The sequence below is a fragment of the Phyllostomus discolor genome, chromosome 7 (genome assembly GCF_004126475.2).
Source record: "Phyllostomus discolor isolate MPI-MPIP mPhyDis1 chromosome 7, mPhyDis1.pri.v3, whole genome shotgun sequence".
NCBI lineage: Eukaryota > Metazoa > Chordata > Mammalia > Chiroptera > Phyllostomidae > Phyllostomus > Phyllostomus discolor.
The window spans coordinates 89,748,366-89,762,049 of NC_040909.2; the positions used below are offsets into that span (position 1 = coordinate 89,748,366).

At 37.2% G+C, this 13,684-nt stretch overlaps 1 protein-coding gene across 1 annotated transcript; it reads left to right on the forward strand.

Moving 5' to 3' along the window:
• Window positions 1–5,530: 5,530 nt before the first annotated feature.
• On the forward strand, window positions 5,531–9,160 carry SNAI2 (snail family transcriptional repressor 2). Its single transcript, XM_028533914.2, has 3 exons — window positions 5,531–5,778; window positions 6,539–7,084; window positions 7,969–9,160. The coding sequence occupies exons 1-3, from the start codon at window positions 5,700–5,702 to the stop codon at window positions 8,148–8,150; spliced, it is 807 nt and encodes a 268-aa protein (XP_028389715.1). The 5' UTR covers window positions 5,531–5,699; the 3' UTR covers window positions 8,151–9,160.
• Window positions 9,161–13,684: the final 4,524 nt, after the last annotated feature.

Below are 13,684 nucleotides of genomic sequence, written 5' to 3' on the forward strand. Positions count from 1 at the left end.
CACTAAATCATCCAAAAAGAAATAAGGAAAGAGTATTAAATATAGTTTACAGATAGAGAAACTCATACTACAGGGGAAAAAACATTTATTTCTCTTTTAGGGGTTGGTTTATCTTATCTGTTGCTGAATTAAATTATGAATTAGGAATATAAATATGAAGATATACATATATGTATACACATATAAATATATACAAAACAATGAGATGATATCACATCTTTGTCACTCAAACTTTGAAGTTACGAGCAATAAGCTTTGTTACTATCTAGTTGAAATATTATTAATGTATTGTAATATTCTCTAGATATCACAGTCAAACTAGCAATATTCCATAACTACATATCACTCAAAGCAATTAACTTCCCCCACCCACTCCAGGGTGATCATATGCCACAAACTACAGCTAGAAAGAGATGTCGTGCATTTTAGGAGCCAGGGCACAGCCCAAGATGGAATTTTCTGCATCTGCCAAGCCATGTTTTCTTCTGATGCTAGATTTACTCCATTTCCTAAATTTAGTAGTCAATATTTGAATGGCATCTAATGTACCTAAATACTTAAATGTACACAAATCTCTATGCAAAGTAAATAAACCTGAGATGCATTCTCAAACCTCATGAATCTAATTTATTTTCATATTTGGTGAGGCAAAACTACCTGTTTCTAGAGAAAAACTGGGTCCAGGAAAAATCCTACCAGTAGAGGAGAGCCTATGGGGAAGGGCTGGTCCTCCCACAGGTCCCAGACCTTTACTTTACAAAGTTCAGGAAACAGAGAAAATAAGAGACTATTAGATGAGTCACATCAAGGTACATCCTAATAAAATTCATGACAATTAAGGAATTATGTTGCCTGGACTTCTGATGTCCCATATACCCACAGAAGATAAGTAAAGGAAAGAACTCTCTAGTGTGGGTCAACCATAGGGAAGGATATTTTTTAAGTCCCCATTTCCCCTATGATAACCAAGTTCTTTTGGGAGCCAGGGCTTCAGATCTGAGAAATTGCCCACAGGAGGTACTTTCTCTCCTTTCCTCATTTCTCTCTACCCCACATTTAACTGTCAGAAAGCTAAGGGCTGACAGTCTGTGCCTTCCTTACCGCCCACCAGCTTCACCCTGGCTGGACTGAGTACATATAGCATCTCCAGCTAAGCCCCATTTTCTCATTATTCCAATGACCCTAATTATGTCAACCTAAGACTGATATTTTACATTAGCAAAATCCACTTGGGTTGTTTTGCCTAAGTGAAACATTTTAAACCTTATTATCTTGTCTTAACAAAGAGTTCTGTCCTTGAGCAAGAGGGAGTTTTTCAGTCAGTGACTAATGCCAACGTTTCCAGATGATCCCTAGGTTTGCAGGACAAGAACTTTCCATCTTGTCCTAGAAGAGCCCTAGCAGTTGGGCTTTGGGTGGGGACTTGACTTCCTTTCTCCAGTCCTTACCTGACCATTCTGGCGCCAGATGCCCTCTGCTGTGTCTGAGCAGAGCACCTGTCTGACTCACGCTGTCAGCACTCAGGTTTTTCCTCTCCTGACAGCAGACCAGACCTCACACAGGTTTACGTGTGACTAGTTGCCATTGCAGACCTGTGTAATGACATGCCTCGTACATGATCCTAAACACTAAGCACTTGTCCCAGTAGGTGTGGTAACATGTCCTGACTCTGATTTGTATCATGTGTGATGAGTCCCCTTGGACATGTAGTGGAAGACTTGGCTCAGTTATGCATTTGTAATCCAAATTCAAGTTTGTTTGTTTGTTTTCAAGCATAGAGAATTACTGTTAAACATTTTAAATAAATTTTTTAAATACCCACTTTAGTAAGTTATTGTGTTATAGCTACCAATAAGTAAATAACAAATAACACTCTTCACTGTTGTGAATAGACTCTGTATAAAGTGAAAGGAGGAAATAAAAGCACATGGCAGTTTGTGTTTTGTCAACTATGTTATATCTCCAACAAAATGTGTCTTTTGCAAGAAATAGGGCGGAAAGGGCAGGAGGACTCTTGTTTCAACAAGCCAGGGTCGGTACCTGAACAAACCCTTATAAAAAGCAGCAAGCTCAGAAAACTTGGTCTGAATTATACTGGTTTTATGGAGGAATTTAATGTACATTCATATATTTCTATCTCCTACAAATATAGCTATTTTAACTTAAATATTCACCTAAATTCCTTTCTCCAATATTTAAATTAGTGACTGTTGGAAGAAGAACAAAGGAATCATTGAAATAGCTCAGAAAACCTGTGAGCAAGCATCCACCCCCCCCCCCCCCCGGTAGACAGCACTGTTTTCTCATCCCAAGATTATGAATTTAGGCAGTCTGACAATGCACTTTCCTCTTACAAGCCTTGACTTCATCACAGTTATTTTCCTTTTTACTCTTCTTTTCCAGCACCTGTTAGAAACAAGCAGATTTGTTCTTTCCTTAATCTCTTCAGTAAAAGGTAGGCAGAAAAGTATGGAATGGGCAGAGATACTTGAAAAACACAGATGAAATTTTACTTTTAATTACTTTTTTGTAATATATACATTGGTTTATTTAATACACTTCATAAAGATAATTATAACTTAAAGCTGAATTAAAACTTTAAAGTTATTACATGTTCATATATTTACATATGTCTAAACAAATATTTAAGAAAGCTTTAGAAATGTGCATTAGAGGTTTTTTTTTATTTTATTTTAATCATTGTTCAAGTACAGTTTTCTCCCTTTCACTCCCAATCCAGCACCCCCCTAACCCTCCCCACCTCCCTCCCATTACCACTCTCCCCCTAGTTTTTGTCCATGTGTCCTTTAAGTTTGTTCCCATGAACCCTTCCCAATGTCCCCTGATATTCCCTCTTCCCCCTGTGGTCACTGTCAGCCTGTCCTCTATTTCAGTGTCTTTGGTTATATTTTGCTTGTTTCTTTGTTTTGTTGTTTAGGTTCCTGTGAAAGATGAGATCATATGGTATTTGTCTTTCACTGCCTGGCTTGTTTTGCTCAGCATAATGTTTTCCAGTTCCATCCAAGCTGTTGCAAAGGGTAGGAGCTCCTTCTTTCTTTCTGCTGCATAGAATTCCATTGTGTAAATGTACCATAGTTTTTTGATCCATTCATTTACTGATGGGCATCTTGGTTGCTTCCAGCATCTAGCTATTGTAAATTGTGCTGCTATGAACATTGGGATGCATAGGTTCTTTTGGGTTGGTGTTTTAGTTTTAGGATAGAGTCCCAGCAGTGGAATTGCAGGGTCAAAAGGCAGATCCATTTTTAGTTTTCTGAGGAAGTTCCATACCACTTTCCATAGTGGTTGTACCAATCTGCAGTCCCACCAACAGTGTACTAGGGACCCCTTTTCTCCACAACCTCTCCAACACTTGTTGTTTGTTGCTTTGTTTATGATGGCCATTCTGACTGGTGTGAAGTGGTATCTCATTGTGGTTTTAATTTGCATCTCTCTGATAGCTAGCGATATTGAACATCGTTTCATGTGTCTTTGGATCTTCTGTATGTCCTCCTTGGAGAAGGGTCTGTTCAAGTCCTTTGCCCATTTTTTAATAGGATTCCTTGTCTTCTTAGAGTGCAGTCATGTAAGTTCTTTATGTATTTTGGAGATTAAACGCTTGTCTGAGATATCATTGGCAAATATGTTTTCCCATACAGTTGGTTCTTTTTTAATTTTGATACTGTTTTCTTTAGCTGTGCAGAAGCTTTTAATTTTGATGAGGTCCCATTTGTTTATTCTTTCCTTTATGTCCCTTGCTCTAGGGGACAAGTCAGTAAAAAAGTTTCTGCATGAAATATCTGAGATTTTCCTACCTACATTCTCCTCTAGGACTTTAAATGGTGTCACATTTTATATTTAAGTCTTTTATCCACCTTGAATTTATTTTTGTATATGGTGTAAGTTGGTGCTCAAGTTTCATTTTTTTGGATGTGGCTGTCCAGTTCTCCTAACACCATTTGTTGAAGAGGCTATTTTTACTCCATTTAATGTTGCTGCTTCCTTTGTCAAATATTAATTGACCATAGAGACTTAGGTTTATTTTTGGGCTCTCTGTTCTGTTCCATTGGTCTATGTGCCTGTTTTTATGCCAGTACCAGGCTGTTTTGATTACAGTGGTCTTATAGTATAGTTTAGTGTCAGGTATTGTGATCTCTCCTGCATTAGAGTTTTTTTTTTAAATAAAGTATTGTGAAACCTTTGTACTTTGACATACTCTTTTTATCTCATCTTTTTATTTTTCCTTTTAAATTGTTTATGCTGTTTATTAGGTTTATAGTTGTCCCAATTTCTCCCCCTTTGTCCCCTCTACTCAGCCCATTCCCCATTTCCACAGTCAATCCCCACAGTGTTGTAATGACTTTTAAAATGGTCCATTTTGAATATTTTTAGATTTAATACTACATACAAAATTAGAGTATTTTTGTTGGTTACTAGACTAGCTTCTTAAAACTTTAACAAAGCAGTACTCATAACGGAATCCTTGCTTAATAAACATAGTCCAGAAAACTAGCAGTTACTGAGATGAATATTGATGACTTTATACTGGTGAAAATAACACCATATGAAAGCAGATAAATATTGGAAATAAAATAATTAATTGTCTCTAAAGACCCATTTATGGTTTTTTCCATAAAATAAATAGTGACACATGAAAAGATTTAAAACTCTTGTCAAATGCGAGAAATTTTGTGAGAGAAATTTTCATGGTCCTTAATGACAGTTTTCCTATTGCTCCCTGCACCCCCACTCCCCACCTCCACCCCACGGAGCAGTTTCCCAGTTCTTCCTTAAGCAGTTCTTTCATGGGCTACAAAGCATTTCTCTCCAGCCAGCATAGCTAACACGGTGACATGATTACTTAATTTTTCACGTGGAAATGCAGCCTCTGGCTTTGCTGAGCCTTAAAGACTTGAAGTGCATTCCCAGCATTCAGGACACGCCAGGCCTGCGGCCAGGGCCACTTTACATACCCAGGGAAGTAAGACTCCCGCGGGAGGCGCCCTCCTCCCTCACAGGGGCTTTTGTCTTCTTGCTTCTACCTTCCTTTTTTCAAAAGCCAAGAGTTAATTGTTTGGTCTCTGTACAAGTAAAATATCTCTACTTGCCACTTCCAAATATAGGCTCTTATTAACACTAGAGGCTGACCTGGGATCTTGTAGAACACCCCTTCCTGCCTCTAGCGAACATTTTGTCCCATCGCATTTGTTTTATCCAACATATGGGAGCCAGACCTGTTTTAGAAAGCACAATTCCTAGGACTATCTAGTGCTCAGCGAGCACAAATAACTGGCAGAGCCCAGGTGAAATTACCTCTCTTGAAAATACTTAAGCACTTTTTTCCTCTCCACTGAAATCCTGAAGAACAGCCCATTTTGAACCAGAATAATTTAGTCTGACAACAGATTCTTCCTCTGTTCACAGCTGTCCCAGAGGGAGGAGCTGAAATCTGAACCTCTCAGCTGTGATTGGCTCCTTCTTGCAAAAGAGAGGAAAAAAAAAAAAAAACAAACCCACCCAGCCAAAAAACGGGCTTAGTTCGTGAAGGAACTAGGCGACTTCAGAGGCTCCGGCCACCCTGCTGCCGCACCTGAGCGTGGCCCAGCCCGAGCCCCACCGGCCGCGATGATATAGGGACTGGCTGCGCCTTCCCGCCGGACCGTTATCCGCGCCGGGCGCCCGCCAGACCCGCTGGCAAGATGCCGCGCTCTTTTCTGGTCAAGAAGCATTTCAACGCCTCCAAAAAGCCAAACTACAGCGAACTGGATACACACACAGGTAAAAAAAAAAAAAAGGAGGAGGGAAATAAGGGAGGCAGGAAGGAAGAAAGGAAAAAAAAGAAGGGAGGGAGGGAGGAAGGAAGGAAGGAAGGAGGGAAAGTTTATATACATATATAAATACAGATATATATTACAACTCAAATACTATTACAAAAGAACGAAATACTAGGTTGTTTTTGTTTTTAAATAGTGTCCTAAAAGAGAGTTCAGATTATTCTGGTCATTTAGAATGAATTTGAATTGAAAACTTTTCAAACTTTTAACTGACAAGGAACATTTCATTCAACTCTTGCAACTTCATTTTCTAAAGCTTGTATGTACATGCATAACGAATATAAGGAAGATGAGTAACACAGTATGCAACTGTTGAATTACTGCTTTTTTTCTTGTAATAAGGCTCCTTTCCTTTAGAAAGTAGCTTGATTTACACATATCCTGGTATTGACAGTCATAAAACCTTCAAATAACCCATACATAAAATGGAAAACAACTTTAATGTATCTTTAAAAAGAAAGTATAAGTTTATGTTTCTCAATGGGGACTGTGAAGTCACCTCCTTGGCCGTTCTTGCTAACTGCAGAGACTGGTATAGATCCTATCACTTTGGGTATGCAGGAAGCATAGGTGTACATTAAGTGCAATGACTACTAAATGAAATCTTCATTATAAAGGCCCATACATTTTGCCAAGTAGCTTCTTGGTGTATATTTAAAGTTATGTTTTACTCTAATCTTCTTTCCTTTTTTTTTCCCTCCCAGTGATTATTTCCCCATATCTCTATGAGAGTTACCCCATGCCTGTCATACCACAACCAGAGATCCTCAGCTCAGGAGCATACAGCCCTATTACCGTGTGGACTACAGCAGCTCCATTCCATTCCCCACTACCTAATGGCCTCTCTTCTCTTTCCGGATACGCCTCATCCTTGGGGCGAGTGAGTCCCCCTTCTCCATCTGACACCTCATCCAAGGACCACAGTGGCTCAGAAAGCCCCATTAGTGATGAAGAGGAAAGATTACAGTCCAAGCTTTCAGACCCACATGCCATTGAAGCTGAAAAGTTTCAGTGCAATTTATGCAATAAGACCTATTCAACTTTTTCTGGGCTAGCCAAACATAAGCAGTTGCACTGTGATGCCCAGTCTAGGAAATCTTTCAGCTGTAAATACTGTGACAAGGAATATGTGAGCCTGGGTGCCCTTAAGATGCACATTCGGACCCACACCTTACCTTGTGTCTGCAAGATTTGTGGCAAGGCATTTTCCAGACCCTGGTTACTGCAAGGACACATTAGGACTCACACTGGTAAGAGAAAACGTAGACAGGAATGTTACTCTCTAAGAGAATGAAGCTTTGGGCTGGCTGTGGGAGTTGCATTGAGTAGTGACCCAGTAATGCTTTTAATGATGGATGATCATTTATAGCTACTTCCTGATGACTCAAAAGTCCTTGGAGCACAAACTGCTTCGTTTCTTGTTAATAGCCTCTGCTCCAGACTGCAAATAGGATTGAAACTTTGGAAAGTAGATTCAGAAAGTTTAGTCTCAAAGATCAGTTAGAAAATCAGGGAAGATGTACTTGAATGTGTGTTCTGTGAAACTGCTTCCAATAATCAACAGATATAAATGTCGCTATCTCAATCAATTTATTTGATGGCTCGATAAAGAGTTTTCCTATAGTTTTCTGTCAGTGATATTCTTGCTGTGATATCTGCCACCTATAGCAAGTTGCATAGTTAGAACTGAATTTGTTTTCAGTTGTTTTGTTCTTTGCTGCTGATTTTTTTTTATTCCTAGCACGTTCTGCAGAGAGGCAAGGCATTTATCCAAACTTAGTCACAATACAGAAAGAGGGAAAAGGGGAAGTATTGGGAAATGTTGGGAGGAGCTAAACATTAGCTTCACCTGCTGAAGCAGAAAGTTTTAATCACTGAAAGTCCTAGAAATATATGAATTATTTCTAACTGGCAGCGGTAATAATATGCTTAGTGTGATTTTTAATGTAACATTTAAATTTATCTTGGATTTAGATATTAAAATAAGTATCTATGATGGGAAATTTTAATCAAGTTTTGTTGCTTCTCGTTCTTTTGGCAAAATGTGATTATTCATAAATGTTATCTGTCTTTATGTTTCCTCTGAAAACACTGACTGTCTTTCTTTCTCCCCCCACTCCACCCCCATCCCCAGGGGAGAAGCCTTTTTCTTGCCCTCACTGCAACAGAGCATTTGCAGACAGATCAAATCTGAGGGCTCATCTGCAGACCCACTCTGATGTAAAGAAATACCAGTGCAAAAACTGCTCCAAAACCTTCTCCAGAATGTCTCTTCTGCACAAACATGAGGAATCTGGCTGCTGTGTAGCGCACTGAGTGATGCAATCAATGTTTACTCGAGCAGAATGCATTTCTTCACTCCGACTCCAAATGATAAATAAAAGTCCAAAGGCATTTTCTCTTTGCATACTGACCAAATTATGTGTATAGACACATACACATAAAGCTGCAAGAGCACACAATCCATGTGTTTAAAGTTAATTCTTTCCATGTGAAGTTTAAAATTACTATATATTTACTGACAGCTAGATAGAAAGAATAAAAGACAAGGATCTTTCTCTTCAAAGGTAAAGCAAAAAGCACATTGTATCTTTTCTTACTAAGAAAGAATGCAAAGATTTACATTGCTGCCAAATAATTTCAACTGAACAGAACAGTATTGTTTTGTAATAGAGTTTGTAATAGAATTTGTTATAGGAAGAGAATCTGCCAGACACTATCTCAGGTGACTTATAAACTATTCCAAGTTTACTTCATTACATGTCTAATGTCTGGTTACAATTTTTGAACTATGGCCTTTTTTGATTACCTATAATGCTTTAAACTGTATTTTTAGGGGAGAAAGGAAAAAAAAGAATAAGAACAAAACACAGGAGTCTGCATTAAAAGTGTTTCTTTTTGTTATTATTGTTGTTTGTGTTTTGCCAATGAACAGTATGTGCCTTGGGGGAAGAGGGAGGCTTTGAACATTCCTGGTGCATGCTCTGTGTCTTACTTTTTTAAAAGAATTTTTAATGATTTTCTAAAATTAATTAAAGATGGGAATAAGTGCAAGAAAGGATTCTTAGAAACTCAGTAATGTACTTAAACTATTTTAAATGCATACAACACCTGTTCCAAGTGCCTTTTGAAAAATAACTGTATAGTTGCTGAGTCAGTGTAAATTTGTTTTTATTTTTATATGACTGAATGAATTTTGTATGAAAGTGAGAGGTTTTCTATAGCTAATGTATCTAAAGAACCTGAAGAGTTGTGAAATCATGTTTCTTTTTTAAAAACAATTTTCAAAGTCCTTTTTTTACAATAAACATTTTTGATCTAAAATATATAGTTTGTATACTGTTTTTAGAGACTTTACTAGCTTCAGTATTAATACCAAACCACTGCAAAAAGAATTGTTTCTTTGGTTAAAAGAAAAAGTGAATAGTGTTTTTTATGAATCTCAAGTGTTATGAGTTAGCTTATAAGAAACTGCAAGTACTTTTTTTTAAGGCAAGACTGTCACCTTCAGAAAGACAATACCATGTTGGCAGTTTGTTGGCAGATCCCTTTAACAAAACTTACACTTTTTGAATGCTAAAAACATTCCCATTATTAATAGTCAAAAGTACTTTTTAAGACTTTATTTATGATGATTTTATTCTATTGGTTTTGTAAAATCAAATTATAATCACTGTAATGCATGATTATCATATTAGACACTGGATCAGTTTAACATTTTTAAAAGAAGTATTATTTTACTGAGATTCCAGAGGAAACATAGGAAATCTTCATGAAAAGATCAAGAAAAAATGGATTTATCACAAATCACACCAGTAGAAAATTAAACCATGCAGAGAAAACCCGACATCTAGTAACATCAATTATGTGATAGGTTTGATGGGAGTAAGCCTAAATCATAGAAATTTAAGTTTTCCTTTTATGGCATTTTGAACAAGCACCCACCCACACACAACATGTACTGTATAAAATATAGCATGACCTGCATTCCATATACAAGCACATGCTTATCAAATTCATGGGTACTAACACGTAAAGATGCTAACCATCATAGACACTGTAACAATTACCAAACTGTATGTTTGAATCCAAACTTCACACCCATTATAAGGATGGTTATTATTGCTATAATCACCCCTGTCTGGTATGCTTAGAACTTGAAGAATTATCTTTCCTCGTAATATCCAAATAAAAACCAGAACTAGTATTTCAAAGATATTAGCTACAAGTTATTAACAAGTAACCTAAAATGTGAAAACTATTCCCGTAAATGTTCATACACACTCCACTGTATGCCCCTTTTAAATATTTAGTCAAAATATAAAAGGGATGTGCATTTGACTAAAAAAAGCCTTTCACTTTAATACTCTACTTATAACTTTTTTGATATCTCAGAATATATATCAAAATGGCAAAATTATTCAGAACAGTAATTTATAACTGTAAAATAGATGGCTGATTGATTTACTGGGGCATTTTAAAGTTATAAAAATACCACTTTAGTTAATGTATCTGGTTTAGAAGTGACTGCCTGTAAGTTTCCAAGCCAGCTAATGTGTAGAAATATCTTGCAAAAGCAAATGTGAATGAGTCAAACATTCTTAAGGTGATCTGGTTGGTCATTCCAGGAACCAGGTCTACACATGTTTCGCTCCCTCATTTGCAGATCTGTAAGCAAGTTGTTGCTTGGTGCCCAAAACTTAAAAAATATTCAAAAGAAAAATCTGTTCATTGATTTAATTTCATAGTGAAGAATTAGCATTAATATTTTTGCATTGTATTTCGACTTTGTCGTCAAACATTATAATGTCATTCATGGTTAAAATATTTTACTTTTTTTATGGTAACATGAGTCTGAATTACTATGCATAAGATATTAAGATTTTCTATAAATTTGGCACAATATTTTTTTAAGAATTTTTAGCATTTTTACCAAGTCTTTGACTAGATGTCTGCTCTACTGCAGTACATAAGACCTGGCTCAAATGCTAGTTGCTTTGAAATACTTTTCCAAATTTGCTCTTCCTGAGGGCTTTATGTCCTTTATAATATAGTACTTTTCTTACTACATAGCAATTATTTGTTGATACTTTTCTTTTTCACTAGAAAGACCATCTTTAAATCATAAACTCCTATTACTGAACATCCTCTGGATCAACAAATGTTTATTGATTAAATAAATAGATAAAATAATAGAAATTGATGAAAAATAGTTTGAAGATCTAAAATAAATTCAACATATATCCCTTTATTGCAAAGACTTAATTTTTCAGAGCTCTTCCAAGCAGATTAACTGGTATATCTCTTAACTTAGTGATGACAACCTCCCTGTGCCAATAAATTGGATGCTCCAAAGAGGCAAATACAGTGCACATGGATCAGGCTTGGTAGACATTCTGAGAGCCTGAGTTTTGAAAACTATGGATTTTAGTAATAGGTACATATGCTAATAAGCAACCTCAATCCCCTTAATTTGTTTCATATAATATAAGGCAGTGTGATATATTAGGAAGAATAGCAGCTCCTGAATTCAACCTATATGTTCATTGATTAGCTGCCTCACAACTTATTGCCTTTATGTCCTTATGCAACTTAGCTTAACCTAGTGGTGTCTCAGTTTTTTAAAGTGTAAACTAGGAATAAATTCTGTTTTACAATTAATTATTAAACAATCCCTTGCACTAATAGGTCTTATAACTCATAATATCAAGTACCCAGTGTTATTATTAAATGCTTAATATGTACCTGTTTTTGTACTAGGAAATTTGTGTATGCTATCTTCAATGGTAACAATTTCTCTATGAAGTCAGTATTGTACAAATAAAGATATTAAACTTAGAGAGGTTGGATAGGGACCCAAGGTAATGAAGGCAGTAATTTGTAAAATTGAAATCCAAACCCAAATTCTTCTGGCTCCAAAGATCCTGCTTTTTCCACTCCGCCATGGACAAGAGGCTGCTGAACTTCTCCCAGAACAGTGACAAATGTTAGGCATGTGCTGGTGATTTGTTGAAAAGGAAGATGATAATGTGCCCTGAAATTAAATAATTTAAGGGTATATTTGGAAACTTTCTTAATTCGGGGATTGTACAATAATATACAATTTCTTCAGAGCCATATCCCAATTTCTTTCTAGAAATCCTGTTGGCTCCATTTCTTGCAGAATTGGCCCTGTACAAAAGGACACTCTCACTTAAGCAGCTTCCCTAAGCTCTCCTGGAGCATGTGGGCTCGTTTCCTCTAGTCTGCTCTCAGTGGAGATGAAAAGCAGCTGGTCTCCATCCTCTGTACATTAACACTTCATCTTCTGAAGGCCACTGTTACTCCCTCACACACCCACAGTCTTCACCCAGGCTTTTATCTTCTTAGACTAAAAAGTCTCCCAAGCCAAACAGTCATTTCTTTCACCACTAAAATGTGGACACTCTGGTGTACTGAGGCAATTACAATATAGAAAAGTCGTAGGCTTCTCTGGCTAAGATCCACATGCAATAAGTTGTCTCATGTCAATACGGAAAACATTGAACGAAATTAGTTTGATAATGAATGCTCTGTTCTGGGGAAGTAACAATTCTCAAATAAGGTGACTTTCTATCATTTTTAGGTTCTCATGAGACACAGATGAGAAAAAAAGTATTCCCTTTGTCTGAGATGGACACATATGGAAGGGAAAGAAAACTCTCGTTTATTTTTTAGTAGTAGATATGTATAAATGTGACCACGGGAGTAAATCTATGACTAAAGTTAAATTTAGTCCCTCAGCCCTCCAGGAAGTAATAATTACTTTGTGGAAGGCATGCATGTAAAAAAGCACCAAGCATGGCAACTTTTCCGTTGTGGCATTTGGCCAGACCCCCAAACAATTGGAGATTAGAAGAGGAAATGGCAGTATATCCATGTCCACAAACTCCAAAGGGGCTGGGGAGGTATTTATAGCAATGAGTGGGAGAGCTGTTGTAAATAAAAGCCGGGTATGTTTATATTTTGCACACTAGTTCATTTAATTAAGCTCCTCTGATTTTAATGGTCAGTTTAATCCATTCAGCTAGTTTCTTTGGAAATTTGTAGAATTATGAGGTCCTTTGAATGATCACTAAGTAGTGCTTGTAGACAATGGCCAGTGAGATTGGCCTGTCAATCATCCATTTCAGTGGTTAAGATGGTAGAGATGGATGGACAACTTTCTCCTCAAGTTTATTCTGGGGCTGGAATTCACTCCCCCCTAAACGTTGGTTGTTATATTTCCTCTACCACATAGTTAGGAGGTAGTAGTAGTTGATTCTGGGAGTAGGAAAGAAAGACTCAGATTGACTAAAATAGTGATATAGTCTCAACAACAAAAAAAGAAAAGTAGTTATATTTCTTAAGAGTGCCAACTTCTCTCTATACATCCATCAGATGTATAGCAGTTTAAAATTGTCCTGTATTCTATTAGTGCCTTTATTTGGCTTTGGCAGAAAGGACAGCAAAGAAGGCTAACTATTACCTGCAGCCATATGCAATCTCACTAAGCTGCAGGCTTTTAAGTCCTGTGATGATCCTGTGCTTGCCAAATCTCAGTGTGTACAGTGTCACCTGGGTCTGGTTGGAGTCTTAGTTTGGTCTATCTGAGGTATAACCTGAGAGTCTGCATTTCTAGCCAGCTCTCAGGTGGTGTCCATGTTGCTGATCCTTATACTTCACTCCAAGTAGCCAAGCTTTACCCTAAACGCAGCTCCCAACTCCATGGCTCTATTTCCATCAGATGTGAGTTCCTTATCTAACACAATTTAACATGTCAGGGTGGGCAGCAGTACAACAGCAACCAGATTCACCAGCAGGTGGGGTCTGGAATATTTCTGCACTCCATG

What these genes read in the sequence shown, in the direction of transcription:
- SNAI2 (XM_028533914.2), top strand. Translation starts at nt 5,700, where the DNA reads ATGCCGCGCTCTTTTCTGGTCAAGAAGCATTTCAACGCCTCCAAAAAG. An exon ending in CGAACTGGATACACACACAG is followed by an intron (nt 5,779 to 6,538) that starts GTAAAAAAAAAA and finishes TTTCCCTCCCAG; the next exon opens with TGATTATTTCCCCATATCTC. An exon ending in ACACATTAGGACTCACACTG is followed by an intron (nt 7,085 to 7,968) that starts GTAAGAGAAAAC and finishes CCCCATCCCCAG; the next exon opens with GGGAGAAGCCTTTTTCTTGC.